This window comes from Primulina eburnea, chromosome 9 (genome assembly GCF_022965805.1).
Source record: "Primulina eburnea isolate SZY01 chromosome 9, ASM2296580v1, whole genome shotgun sequence".
Lineage (NCBI taxonomy): Eukaryota > Viridiplantae > Streptophyta > Magnoliopsida > Lamiales > Gesneriaceae > Primulina > Primulina eburnea.
In genome coordinates this window covers 20,660,555-20,674,977 of record NC_133109.1, presented here as the reverse complement: position 1 = coordinate 20,674,977, position 14,423 = coordinate 20,660,555, and the positions used below count along the sequence as shown (strand labels likewise).

Genomic DNA, 14,423 nt, shown 5'->3' with positions numbered 1-14,423 from the left:
GAGGAATTTTACAACCATTGGGAATACCAGAGTGGAAATGGGATAACATCTCCATGGATTTCGTTGTAGGGCTATCAAGATCAAGGCAGGGTCACGATGGGATCTGGGTAATCATTTACAGACTGACCAAGTCTGCCCATTTCTTGCCAGTACGGATAAATTATAATTTGGATAAACTAGCCACTATGTATATGGACAACATAGTGAGACTACATGTTAGTTCCAGCAAGTATACTGTCTGATCGAGATCCAAGATTTGTATAAAGATTTTGGAAAAGTTTCCAAAAGGCTATGGGAACCAAGGTTACTCTCAACACGGCTTATCCTCCTCAGACTGATGGCCAAACTGAAAGGACTATTCAAACCCTCGAAGATATGCTGATGGCATGTGCACTGGACTTTTCTGGAAATTGTAGTGAACAGTTACCGTTAATAGAGTTCGCCTATAACAACAGCTACCACAGTAGTATTGAGATGGCTCCATATGAGGCTTTGTATGGTCGGAAGTGTAGGTCGCCTCTATATTGGGACGAGGTCGGAGAAAAAGCTATTATCGGACAAGAACTTATTCAGTTGACCGTTGATAAAGTAGTCATAATCAAGGAGAGACTCAAGGCAGCCCAGGATAGGCAGAAGAGCTGGGCCGATCTGAAGAGAAGACCTTTACAGTTGGGAATTGGTGAGAAAGCTTACGTCAAGGTCTCCCCTATGAAAGGAGTGGTTCGGTTCAGTAAATCCGGAAAGTTGAATCCGAGATATGTGGGACCATTGGAGATACTGGAGAAGGTAGGAACCTTAGCCTACCGACTGGCTTTACCGCCTGATATGTCCAGAATACATAATGTTTTTCACATCTCACATCTGAGGAATTATATCCCAGACCCGAGTCATGTACTCAAGGTTACACCACTGATGATTGAGGGAAAACTTAATGAAGAACTTAAATACGAAGAAGTCTGTAAAGGCCCGTATTTCGTATTCATATTTTGGCGGATTTATTAAAAAATTTCTAAATAAATAATTCTCTTGCCTCATTTATAAAATAAACATGTAAATAATTTTAACTTCAAAATCACAGCGGAAGCAAATATTGTTTTCAAGCAACAATTTAAAAATAATCCAACGTATTAAAACTGAGTTTGAATAACAAAAGGTGCATAAATTAAAACATAAGGTCCTCGGGTTTTCTACTGCTGCCACAAGATAGCTCACTGGTCTACGCCCTCCATCTCGACCTCATCAGTACCTACAACAATCAAGTCTAGTGAGTCTAAAGAGTCAACATGTATATATCGTGAATAACAAGTAATATTTATCATAAAATCGCATGCAACGTAAAAATAGATTATCTAAAAGCGTATGGTGAAGATCGTATCATGAATAATTATATCTACGTGCATATCTGAAAATCATACGTAAAAACTTTGCTCAATAGAGCTCTGTCATATCATATCATAATTTTCTGGTATAGATAATGTCTCTAAGCAAGTGGCTCATAACATAACGTGAGTGCCTGATCAACCTAAACTACAGTATACTGGGTGGTAGAGATCACAACAGCCCTTGAACTGGATATCCGTACCCATACATAATCGTAAACCGGTCGTAAGTCACCTGGTAGAGAGGTCCCCGGTTGCGCCTACCGACTTCCAAACCCATAAAGGTAAGGTGACCACAAGACATATAGCATATATCTCAAAAATAAACATTTTATATTTTTATGCACGAAATATAATTATAACCATATTTTTACCGGATGAGCTGGATCATCCCCAGGCTTGCTGCGACTTAATTCTAATATGTGATACATACAATAAATCTTTACTTGACGAAAACTTAACCAAAAATGAGACTATTAGGACCAACCACAATGAATTTTAATCATGGTATCGTACCAACCTGAACCAACATTAAACCGACGTTTAACCATGATTAAAAATACCCCAAACGTACTGAAAAATATGCATAATAACTGTAAAACACGAAAATAGGTGAAAGGAATCCAAAAAACGTAAGACATTCTTTCGAGAGTCATTTTGGCACCTTTCACCGTAAATTCTCGTATGACCTCTAAACTCGACCAAATCACGAACGGCCAAAAACATGACTTTCCTAACTCATTGAGGTACTGTCCAATCCAAGGCCATGGGATAAAAGACAACCAAGTACTCAAACAAGCATCAAAACCGAAGATGAAAGTTGCTGTCAAAAAATTCAGCAGTGGCAACTTGTGTGTTTGTGGTGTAAACTCTGAAATTTATTGACCAATGGCTTGAACCACCACCCAAGGACTCTTACCAACATTCTAAGGCATGGCTTGGACCATGGCTAAGGGATAAAAGCCAAACACAACCCAAGAAACCGCCTAGAACACTAACAACATACAGCCGAGGGCACCCCTTGTGGTGGAGTGTCTTGTGTTGAAACCTGTTACTGTCTTGTCTCATTCCAAGGGTCATTAATCGACCATGGCTCGATCTAGACATGATGGAGGGTTGTAGAAACCATGGCTATAGGCAAGAAGCCAACCATAATCCAAAAAACACACCCCAAAACCGAAACCCACTCACACAGAAAATGAATAACCAAAATGCACTTGTATTGTTGTTGTGAAATTCTGATGTATCCGTGAACCAAGCTTGGAAAGGACACCTTGGTCACGTCCTAGACATGCTAAGGAAGAGTTCTAACCGTGGCTACAGTCCCTAGGACAGCAAAGATTCGAACACACACCTTAACTATTCAAAGAACCAAAAACCGTGACTCATTTTGCTGCTAAGGAATAAGTTGCTGTCATTTCTTTGTTTGTGTGTGTATGGATTGAAACCAATGAACCAAAAACACCCTAACACATTCTAAATGATGTCTAAATTCATCCTTGTATGCCTGGAATCGAGCAACCCCCTGTCAACAACACAATACACTGAAATGTGAAGCACATATCATGAGCCGAGAAGCTGTACAGATTTTTCAAGAGTGTTGCTGTCAAAATTCATTTCGTCACTTGATTTATGGACGTATACTGATTTAAAAAAGCTAATATAACTTGATTGTAGAGCAAAGGAATAATATATTCATGCCTGGAATTTGTTTTGACACAAAAAAAAATCAATATGGAAATACGACGCGACGGAACTGAGTTGGATCTCTTCCTTTGTTTGCTGCTGTTTACACGACCTAAGCTGCTGTTCTTTCTGATGTTTTTCAAGCATATGAGTGTAGATGATGTTAGGGATTAAGGTGAATGATATAGGAGGTGTTAAAGGTGTCTTGAAATGCATTTAGTGGAGAGTTACAAGTGCAAGAATTGAATGGGTTTGAAATGATTCTCCTCCCCCTTACTGCCGTTGCTTTTCCCTCATTTCTACTGCATTTACACAGTTTTGTTGTTTAATAGGTTGAGTAGGAATGATGTATATTATTGCATCTAAATTTACTACCCATTAGAGAATTAAAAATGAGAAACGAATACCCCATGAATTGTAATTAGGAATTGTTTGAATGGAGAGTTATCAACTTTTGAATTATTTTAAATGTTGGACCCAAAATTATGATTACTAATTTGCATGGTATTTTATTGTTTAAATCTTGTATTTTAATTGCTTAAAGTTTAGCACCCTCATTATATATTTTTGTAAATTTACATATTAAATTTAGGATAGATTATTGCATGGCATTCATGACCTCAAATTTAAATATTCAAATGCTATGATTAATTTCTTGAATATTCTATACCTAGATTAATTCACCTTCATTTGTTCACATATTTTAATTTAAGCTTTAATTAAATATTGAACCTAAAAGAATTTATTTAACAACTTAGCTCTAATTAATTTAATAAATCCTAAAACATTCTTGTTCTTTAAATTAAATTACCCCTTAACTTATATTAAATTTAGGAATATTTTCTTATTATTAATCTTATCTCAAATCTCCAAACTCCGTTCCGGCCTCGAGTATTTATCCTGAAAAGATAAAACTAAACATCTACTTTTAAAATAAATAAAACACTTCATACATACATATATATATATATATATATATATATATATATATATATGTATGTATGAAGTGTTTTATATATATAATTCATTTTTAATTTAAATAATAGAAATTATGGATAGCTTATATGAAATCTGATTTTCGGGTTCTACAACTCTACCCCGCTTAATGGAATTTCGTCCCCGAAATTAAAACTTACCGAATAACTCGGGATATCGATTCTTCATCTCTGACTCGGATTCCCACGTAGCTTCCTTCTCTGAATGATTGAGCCATTTGACTTTCACTAGCTTGACCATTTTGTTCCGAAGCTTTTTCTCCTTCCTATGTAATATTTGCACCGGTCTTTTCTCATAAGACAAGTTCGGAGTGAGCTGCAACGGTTCAAAGTTCAGGACATGCGATGGATTCGCCATATACTTCCTCAACATGGAGACGTGAAAGACGTTGTGTACCCCGGCCAGATTCGGCGGAAGAGCAATACGATAAGCTAATGTCCCAACTCTGTCGAGGATTTCAAATGGTCCAATAAATCTCGAACTGAGCTTTCCTTTTTTCCCGAACCGCATGACACCTTTCATCGGTGCTATCTTCATGAAAACATGGTCACCAACAGCAAAATCAAGATCTCTCCTCCTCTGATCCGCATAACTCTTCTTTCTACTCTGAGCAGTCCTCATCCTATCACGGATCTTGACTACTACATCAGCAGCCTGCTGCACAATCTCCGGACCCAATTCAGCTCTCTCCCCTACTTCATCCCAATGAATAGGCGATCTACACTTACGACCGTACAGTGCTTCATATGGAGCCATACCTATAGATGACTGAAAACTATTGTTATAGGTAAACTCCACCAACGGTAACTTTGATTCCCAACTCCCGGAGAAATCAAGAACACGTGCACGAAGAAGATCCTCCGAAATCTGGATAACTCTCTCGGACTGACCATCTGTCTGTGGGTGGAAAGCAATGGTAAACAACAACTTCGTATCCATAGCTGAATGCAGACTCTTCCAAAACGATGAAGTGAATCTAGGATCTCGGTCAGACACTATAGAAACGGGAATGCCATGAACTCTAACAATCTCCCGGATATATAACTCTACATACTGGATCCTGGAGAAAGTCGTCTTAATAGGCAAGAAATAAGCTGACTTCGTAAGACGATCAACAATCACCCATATAGCATTCGACCATCTGACTGACTTCGGCAGAACGACAACGAAGTCCATGGTGACATTCTTCCACTTCCACTCGGGAATAGGAAGAGGCTTAAGCATACCTACTGGTCTCTGATGTTCCGCTTTCACTAGCTGACACGTCAGACACTAGGATACAAATCGTCTGATATCCCTCTTCATCCCTGGCCACCAATATAATAACTGCAGGTCTTTTTACATCTTCGTACTCCCAGGATGAATAGAGTACGACGACATATAGGCCTCAGATAAGATATCCTCTCAAATAGTATCGCTGCTCGGAACCCACATTCTGTCTCGATATCTGACAATATTGTCTCTAACTGTGTACAAGATACTGCCCTTGGCTTCATCTCTCTGTCTCCACTTAGCCAATTGCTCGTCTGCTAACTGCCCAATGCGAATACGGTCTAGAAAAGAAGACTGAATCGTCAAAGTAGATAGACGAGGAACTCTACCTCGAGGATTTGTCTCTAGATCAAACCTCTGCATCTCAAACTGAAGAGGTCTCGAAACCACCAAATGTGTCATCCCTGCGACTTTCCTGCTCAACGCATCCGCAACTACATTAGCTTTGCCAGGATGATAGCTAATGTCACAGTCATAGTCCTTCAATAGCTCCAACCCACGCCTCTGCCGCATATTCAACCCTTTATGTGTAAAGAAGTATTTGAGACTTTTGTGGGCGGTAAAGATCTGGCACTTCTCTCCGTACAAATAATGTCTCCAAATCTTCAATGCAAATACTACGGCTGCCAACTCTAGATCATGGGTAGGATAATTCTTCTCATGAATCTTCAACTGACGAGAAGCATATGCTATCACTTTCCCATGCTGCATCAATACTGCACCTAACCCGAGTTTCGAAGAATCGGTATATAGAACATAATCTCTGGGTATTAAAGGCATGGCCAATACTGGCGCTGATATAAGAGATTGCTTCAACGTATCGAAGATCTTCTGACATTTCTCGCTCCACACATACTTAACATTCTTCTTCGTCAATGATGTGAGTGGAACTGCGATGGAGGAGAATCCCCGAATAAACTTCCGATAGTATCCTGCTAGCCCAAGGAAACTACGGATCTCTGATGCATTTTGCGGCACAACCCAATCTCTGACTGCTGCAACTTTCGTCGGATCTACCTCAATACCGCTGCTAGAAATGACGTGGCCTAAGAACGCCACTTTCTCTAGCCAGAACTCGCACTTGCTGAACTTTGTGAATAGCCGGTGCTTTTGTAAGGTCTGCAATACTGTGGTCAGATGTCCACTGTGATCCTCTTGATTCTTTGAGTAGATGAGAATATCATCTATGTATACTATCACGAACTGATCAAGATATGGCTGAAATACGCGATTCATGAGATCCATGAAGATCGCTGGTGCATTCGTCAAACCGAACGGCATCACAAGGAACCCAAAGTGTCCATAACGTGTCCTGAAAGCAGTCTTGAGAACATCGGCGTCTTTCACTCTCAGCTGATGATAACCAGAACGCAGATCAATCTTGAAGAATACTGAAGCTCCCTGCAACTGATTGAATAAATCTTCAATCCTCGGGAGTGGGTATTTGTTCTTCACTGTGACTCTGTTCAACTCCCGGTAATCAATGCACAGCCTCATCGAACCATCCTTTTTCTTCACAAACAAGACCGGTGTGCCCTATGGCGAAAAGCTCGGGCGAATTTGTCAAGAAGTTCCTGAATCTGTTTCTTGAGTTCTGCCATCTCTGTCGGTGCTAATCGGTATGGTGCTTTCAATATCGGTGTGGTATCTGGCATAAGCTCAATAGAAAATTCCACCTCTCCCAGAGGTGGTAAACCAGAGACCTCATCAGGAAAAACGTCTAGAAAGTCCCGGACGATAGTAACATCGGATGCTGACTTTTTGGGCGTCTCGGGAACAGATACAAGAGTAGCTAAAAATGCTCGGCACCCTCTATGAATGAGCTTCCTAGCCTGGACACAAGATATAACACGCGGTAAATTAAAATACCTGTCTGGTTCGAATAAGAATTTCTCCATCCCAGGCGGTCGAACTAGAACAGATCTCTGCTGGTAATCGATCAAAACTCTGTTCCTCAATAGCCAGTCCATCCCTAGAATTATATCAAATTCTGTCATCGGCAGAACGATAAGATCCGCATACACGAGATTAACATGAAGTTCAAGATCTATATCTCGGATCACATTAGTAGTTGTCATCTCCTCTCCGGAAGGTAATGCTACTGAATACGATATGTCTAGCCCAATTGTCTTGATCTTGAGAGAAGTTGCATAGGTTTCTGAAATGAATGAATGAGTAGCCCCTGAATCTATCAAGGCTTTTATAGTTGAACCGGCTATAAAGATTCTCCCTAAAAAATCGGAATATAATGCTAAACCCAATAGTTTTACAAGAACTATACTTATAGACATGCTAAGGTCAAAGTTCTTTTAACCTAAAGGCCCGTAGCTAACACTGATTAGAACATGCAATCCTATCGTAAATTCTAGGTTCAAAATTGTAATGCCCGGAAATTTAATTACCGTAATCTGAAATGATGTGGATATGATTACTGTAATCGGAGATTAATCCGGAATGATTTATTGAATTAATCAAGATGATTATAGACGGAACGGATCGGACTAGAACACATGAGAAAGGTGTAAATGTGTGTGCCAAGAAAGAGCCCCGCGCACATGCGCTGTATGGATTGGCGCACATGCGCGGAGCTGGCCGAGGCTTGCGCGCACATGCGCGAGTTAATGCGCGCACATGCGCGGCAAGGCCAGAACCAGTGGCGCATATGCGCGAGTAGAGTGGCGCATATGCGCGGGAGGGCCAGAAGGGGTGGCGCATATGCGCGGAATTAATGGCGCATATGCGCGAGTAGCATTTTCGCCGAGACAGTAGGTCTCGCGCATATGCGCGAGTAGTGGCCGCGCATATGCGCGAGACGTGCTGCGTGAAGAAGTATGCCACGTTTTTCTACATGCATGGAGTATATATATATACATATAACAAGCGTCTCTCATTCAGAATAACAGAGGAAATCGACAAGTTTGGGGGAAAGCTTTGTTCTTTTTCTTCGAAATCGATTTGCGAGTAAACCGTCTATCTGAATTGAAATCCGACTTCGGTACTGTGTTCCTATCAACGCAGGCTACACAAGGACGTAAGTTTCATTACGTTTAGACAAGATTTGATTTTATGATGTTGTTAGAATTGAATATGATTCGGATATGGTGTTTCTACTACCGTAGATATTGTAGAATCGAAGTCAGATTTAGAAATAGACTGGTTATGGTATTGTTATGAATTTTAGAGTTGAGTTGATTGAGATTGCTATCAGAATTATGCTGTTATTCATTTTACAGGATACCGGTATTGAAGTTATAGAATGTACTGAGATTTATTAGGAATTCTGGTATTATACTTGTGATGTTAAGACTGACGGGGTTACAAGACTGTATGGTTATGCCGTCTAAACATCAGTGGGTACAGATTGATCAAGTTCAGTATTGGTGTCTGTTATCTTGTGATATGGTTGATATGAATCAGATTGTAGTTTATTCAGATATTGACCAGACAGATTTTGAATTGGATTATACATTGATACAGTGTATTGATTATTATCATTTCAGATCAGATATGGACAAATTCGACTTCGAGACGTCGTCTTCATCAGATCAGGAAGACAAAGTTATAATTCATGTGATATTCGGGAAGCATAACTCAAATTAGATTAATTTGAGTTTCCCAACAAAATCACATACTAGACTGTTGTCTATATTTTATTATGTTTATGCTTTGATTATAGAATTGTATTCATATGTATGAGATTATTGTCATATTCAGCTATGAATATGATTATGTTTTGTTTGCAGATTGTTATTCATTGCATTTAAGATAGGAGAGTCTTTGACAGGCATTGTCAAATAGCTAGACGTTTCGGTGTATCTCAGCATAGGAGTAGGTATTACTCTTATTGCCGCCGTTGATACAGCTCAGACCGAAGTCTAGGAATGAGACGTACATTACCCCGATCGGGAGGGTAGGTAGTGACGTCTTATTCACCCCGGGAACCCTAGAGTTATAGTTGAGTCGAGTCTAGACATGATTTGATTAGGACTGCATGCTTATATGGATGTGGCTCCTAGATCATGGGACCCCTCGTTATTGCTTCCAGTTGTGCTAGCATGTCTTTATGATTTAGATTGGTTATATGCATGTTTAGCTGATTTGAAGTGCAAGCTTATTGTGATTAGATTTCATAGCTTATGAAATCTAATGTTTTGATTTTATTCGTGACAGCATGTTTCATGAATTATTTTATGTATATACATGGTTACCATGTTTTATACTGGGATTTATTCTCACTGGAGTTATCCGGCTGTTGTCTTGTTTTGTATGTGTGCATGACAACAGGTGGGGCTGGATCAGGGTCAAGATGATGATGAGAGAAGACGAGTGTAGCGTGGTGATTCCGGACTTACAGTAGACTTGGTTATATTACTGGACTTTAGTAGTTGAACCTTAAATTAGCTTGTTGTACTTTAATACTGAAATGTATTTTATACAGACATGTATAGTATTTAGATTCCACTACCTTCCGCAGTTATATTTTAAAAAGAAAAATTTTTAGACCCTGTTTATCTTAATTGATAATTAAATCCCAAAGATGATTAGCGTCCGGGTCCCCACAAAAATCTTAACCCAAAACATTAAACTTCAAAAACAACTTTAAGATTTAGGATACCTATCATGAACATCGTCTCCGGGTTAGTCTCCGCAGCATGGTGAGCGAAAACTCTGCCTTGGGTAGGCAGATTCTTCTGAGGGCAATTCTTCAATATGTGGTCAGTACTACCACATTTGTAACACTTTCCTGAACCATACATACAAGTCCCAGCATGACGACGTGAGCACTTGGCACAGACTGGATACTCCACTGTCCTCTGGACTGCTCGTCCCTGCTATTGCTACTGCGGCCCTCTGTTTCTAGGTGGACCGTGGAAAGGTCTCTTATTCTGATGCTGCGGCTGAGGGGGACGGTGTGGTGCCTGAAATGGTTGCTTACCCTGGCGATCACGCTCAATATCATTCTGGTCTTGCTCTGTCGCTAGAGCTCTGGAAACAGCAACATCATAGGTAGTAGGGCCAGCCACCCTAACATCACGGCGTAAGATCGGCCGCAGACTATTCAGAAAATGCCTCAATTTAGCTCCAGCATCATTAGCAATTAGGGGTACAAAATGACATCCCCTCTCGAAATTACGGATGAACTCCGTAGCAGTCAAGTCTCCCTGCCTCAGGGTCATGAACTCCATGGTCAACCTCAAACGCACCTCTTCAGTAAAATATTAAGAGTAGAATACCTCTGTGAAGCGCGCCCATCTCAAAATAGTCAAATCCAAAGCCACTGATGCTCCTTCCCACCATAGGCGAGCGTCTCCTCCGAATAGATAAGTCGCACAACGAACCCTATCTCCATCTTCGAGCACCATGAACTCGAAAATAATCTCAAGGGACTTAATCCAGCCCTCGGCAGCCATAGGATCGGACGTCCCTAAGAACTCCTTCGGTCGCATCTTCATGAACCGCTCATAGATAGCCTCCGGCCCCGTCTGTCTGGCTCCCAATGCATTGTTCCCCGCAAACTGTGCGAAGAACTGAGTCATCCCAGCTAGCATCTGGGCATTCATGTCTGGTGGAGGGGGTGGTGCTAAACTCTCTCCTCGTCTTCATGACGATGCTCATCACCTCCCGTGCGATCAATAATGCTTCTAGGAGGCATTTTGCTCCATAATTATAACCCATACGTAACCAACATGCATAATTCTACTATTTTTTTTAAATAAATAATACATAATCCTAATCTTGACATAAAACCTTTCATGCAATCATGATGTAAAAATATTTCAGGCTTTAAAATAAATGCGTAATCGTAAAACTTACAGACCGAAGACGTGACTTCATGAGCTTCTCGAGAGCAGTAGTAGTACAACCCTTTACAAGATCATAGGCTCTGATACCATCTGTAAAGGCACGTATTTCGTATTCATATTTTGGCGGAATTATTAAAAATTTTCTAATAAATAATTCTCTTGCCTCATTTATAAAATAAACATGTAAATAATTTTAACTTTAAAATAACAGCGGAAGCAAATATTGTTTTCAAGCAACACTTAAAAAAATAACTCAGCGTAAACAACAATTTAAAAATAATCCAACGTATTAAATCTGAGTTTGAATAACAAAAGGTGCATAAATTAAAACATTAGGTCCTCGGGTTTTCTACTGCTGCCACAAGATAGCTCACTGGTCTACGCCCTCCGTCTCGACCTCATCAGTACCTACAACAATCAAGTCTAGTGAGTCTAAAGACTCAACATGTATATATCGTCAATAACAAGTAATATATATCATAAAATCGCATGCAACGTAAAAATAGAGTATCTAAAAGTGTATGGTGAAGATCGTATCATGAATAATTATATCTACGTGCATATCTGAAAATAATACGTAAAATCTTTGCTCAATAGAGCTCTGTCATATCATATCATAATTTTCTGGTAGAGATAATGTTTCTAAGCAAGTGGCCCATAACATAACGTGAGTGCCTGATCAGACTAAACCACAGTATACTGGGCGGTAGAGATCACCACAGCCCTTGGAATGGATATCCGTACCCATACATAATCGTAAACCGGTCGTAAGTCACCGGGTAGAGAGGTCCTCGGTTGCGCCTACCGACTTCCAAACCCATAAACGTAAGGTGACCACAAGACATATAGCATATATCTCAAAAATAAACATTTTATATTTTTATGCACGAAATATAATTATAACCTTATTTTTACCGGATGAGTTGGATCGTCCCCAGGCTTGCTGCGACTTAATTCTAATATGTGACACATACAATAAATCTTAACTTGACGAAAACTTAACCAAAAATGAGACTATTAGGACCAACCATTTGAATTTTAATCATGGTACCGTACAAACCCGAACCAAGATTAAACCGACGTTTAACCATGATTAAAAATACCCCAAACATACTTAAAAATATGCATAATAACTGTAAAACACGAAAATAGGTGAAAGGAATCCAAAAAACATAAGACACTCTTTCGAGAGTCATTTTGGCACCTTTCACCGTAAATTCTCGTACGACCTTTAAACTCGACCAAATCACGAACGGCAAAAAACATGACTTTCCTAACTCATTGAGGTACTGTCCAGTCCAAGGCCATGGGCTAAAATCCAAACAAGAACTCAAACAAGCATCAAAACCATATATTAAAGTTGCTGTCAAAAAATCCAGCAGTGGCAACTTGTATGTTTGTGGTGTAAACTCTGAAATTTATTGACCAATGGCTTGAACCACCACCAAGGACTCTTACCAACATTCTAAGGCATGGCGTGGACCATGGCTAAGGGCTAAAAGCCAAACAAAACCCAAGCAACCGCCTAGAACACTAACAGCATACAGCCGAGGGCACCCCTTGTGGTGGAGTGTCTTGTGTTGAAACCTGTTACTATCTTGTCTCGTTCCAAGGGAAATTTAATCGACCATAGCTCGATCTTGACATGATGGAGGGTTGTAGGAACCATGGCATGGGCTAGAAGCCAACCATAATCCAAACAACGCACCCCAAAACCGAAACCCACTCACACAGAAAATGAATAACCGAAATGCACTTGTATTGTTGTTGTGAAATTCTGATGGATCCGTGAACCAAGCTTGGAAAGGATACCTTGGTCACGTCCTAGACATTTTAAGGAAGGGTTCTAACCATGGCTACAGTCCCTAGGACAGCCAAGATTCGAACACACACCTTAACCATTCAAAGAACAAAAACCGTGACTCATTTTGCTGCTAAGGAAGAAGTTGCTGTCATTTCTTTGTTTGTGTGTGTATGGATTGAAACCAATGAACCAAAAACACCCTAACACATTCTAAATGATGTCTAAATGCAGCCTTGTATGCCTGGATCGAGCAACCCCCTGTCAACAACACAATACACTGAAACGTGAAGCACATATCATGAACCGAGAAGCTGTACAGATTTTTCAAGAGTGTTGGTGCCAAAATTCGTTTGTCACTTGATTTATGGACATATACTGATTTAAAATATCTAATATAACTTGATTGTAGATCAAAGGTATAATGGCTCGAAAATTCGTGTTTGAAAATTTGCGGAAAAATTAAAAAATTTCTTTATAAAATAATTAAAATGCCTCATTCATAAAATAAACTGATAAATCAAGTTTAATGTTTAAAAATAGCAGCGGAAAAAATTATTGCTCACAAAGTAACAAGTAAAGTTATCCAATAACTAATAAAAATGTTTGAGCATAAAAATGGCAAGTGCTGTAAATGAGGTCCTCGGGTCCCACTACTGCCGACCCAAGCTAGCTCACTGGTCCCCGCCTTCGGCCCCGACATCATCAGTACCTACAACAATCAAGTCTAGTGAGCCTAAAGACTCAGCATGCATATATCATAGATAACGAGTAAATAATATAATAAAATTTCATGGGATAAAATATCATGTCATGAGGCATAACGTGAAAATAACTTGTCATGAGCAATTATAATACGTGCATAACTGAACTCAAAATTTCAGTGAAAATGTTTGCTCCTTAAAGCCCTGAAATAAAATAGAATGTCATAAATTTTCTGTTGAGATTATGGTCTACGCAAGTGGCCCCTGCACTGAACTGACCGGTAACTGGCGACCGGGTGAAGTAATGAACGTCTGATCAGACTAATGCCACAGTATACTGGGTGGTACATAACTGAACTGACCGGTAACTGCCGACCGGGTGAAATAATGCTCTTATGATAGTGAAATGGCCACAAGCAATATCGCATAAATCTCAAAAAAGAATATTTTATAATTTTATGCATGTAATATAATTAAATGGCATAATTAAATATCCTGTATATTTTACCACATGGATTGGATCGTTTCCAGGCTCGCTGCGACCTAAATTTAACATGAAAAATATGCAAATGATTTTTTACTGACCAAACTTTGTAATTGAATCCAAAAACGAGACAATTACGCCCAACGACTTCGTATTTAATCATGACTCCGGGCCAACCCGAACCAACACCAAACCATCATTTAGTCATGATTAAAATACAACTAAAATGATGAAATAATGCTCCAAAAATGATGCAAGTCGAAATTTTGGTGAATGGAGGCCAAAACATGAAACGCT

At 39.6% G+C, this 14,423-nt stretch overlaps 1 protein-coding gene across 1 annotated transcript; it reads left to right on the top strand.

Moving 5' to 3' along the window:
- Positions 1–474: 474 nt before the first annotated feature.
- On the top strand, positions 475–3,285 carry LOC140840795 (uncharacterized). The gene is made up of 2 exons (XM_073207959.1): positions 475–786; positions 3,223–3,285. The coding sequence occupies exons 1-2, from the start codon at positions 475–477 to the stop codon at positions 3,283–3,285; spliced, it is 375 nt and encodes a 124-aa protein (XP_073064060.1).
- Positions 3,286–14,423: the final 11,138 nt, after the last annotated feature.

Excerpts from the sequence above, each read along its gene's own strand:
- LOC140840795 (XM_073207959.1), top strand. The coding sequence starts at position 475 with ATGGCTCCATATGAGGCTTTGTATGGTCGGAAGTGTAGGTCGCCTCTA. Across the intron at positions 787-3,222 it reads CATTGGAGATACTGGAGAAG|ATGATGTTAGGGATTAAGGT; the intron begins GTAGGAACCTTA and ends ATATGAGTGTAG.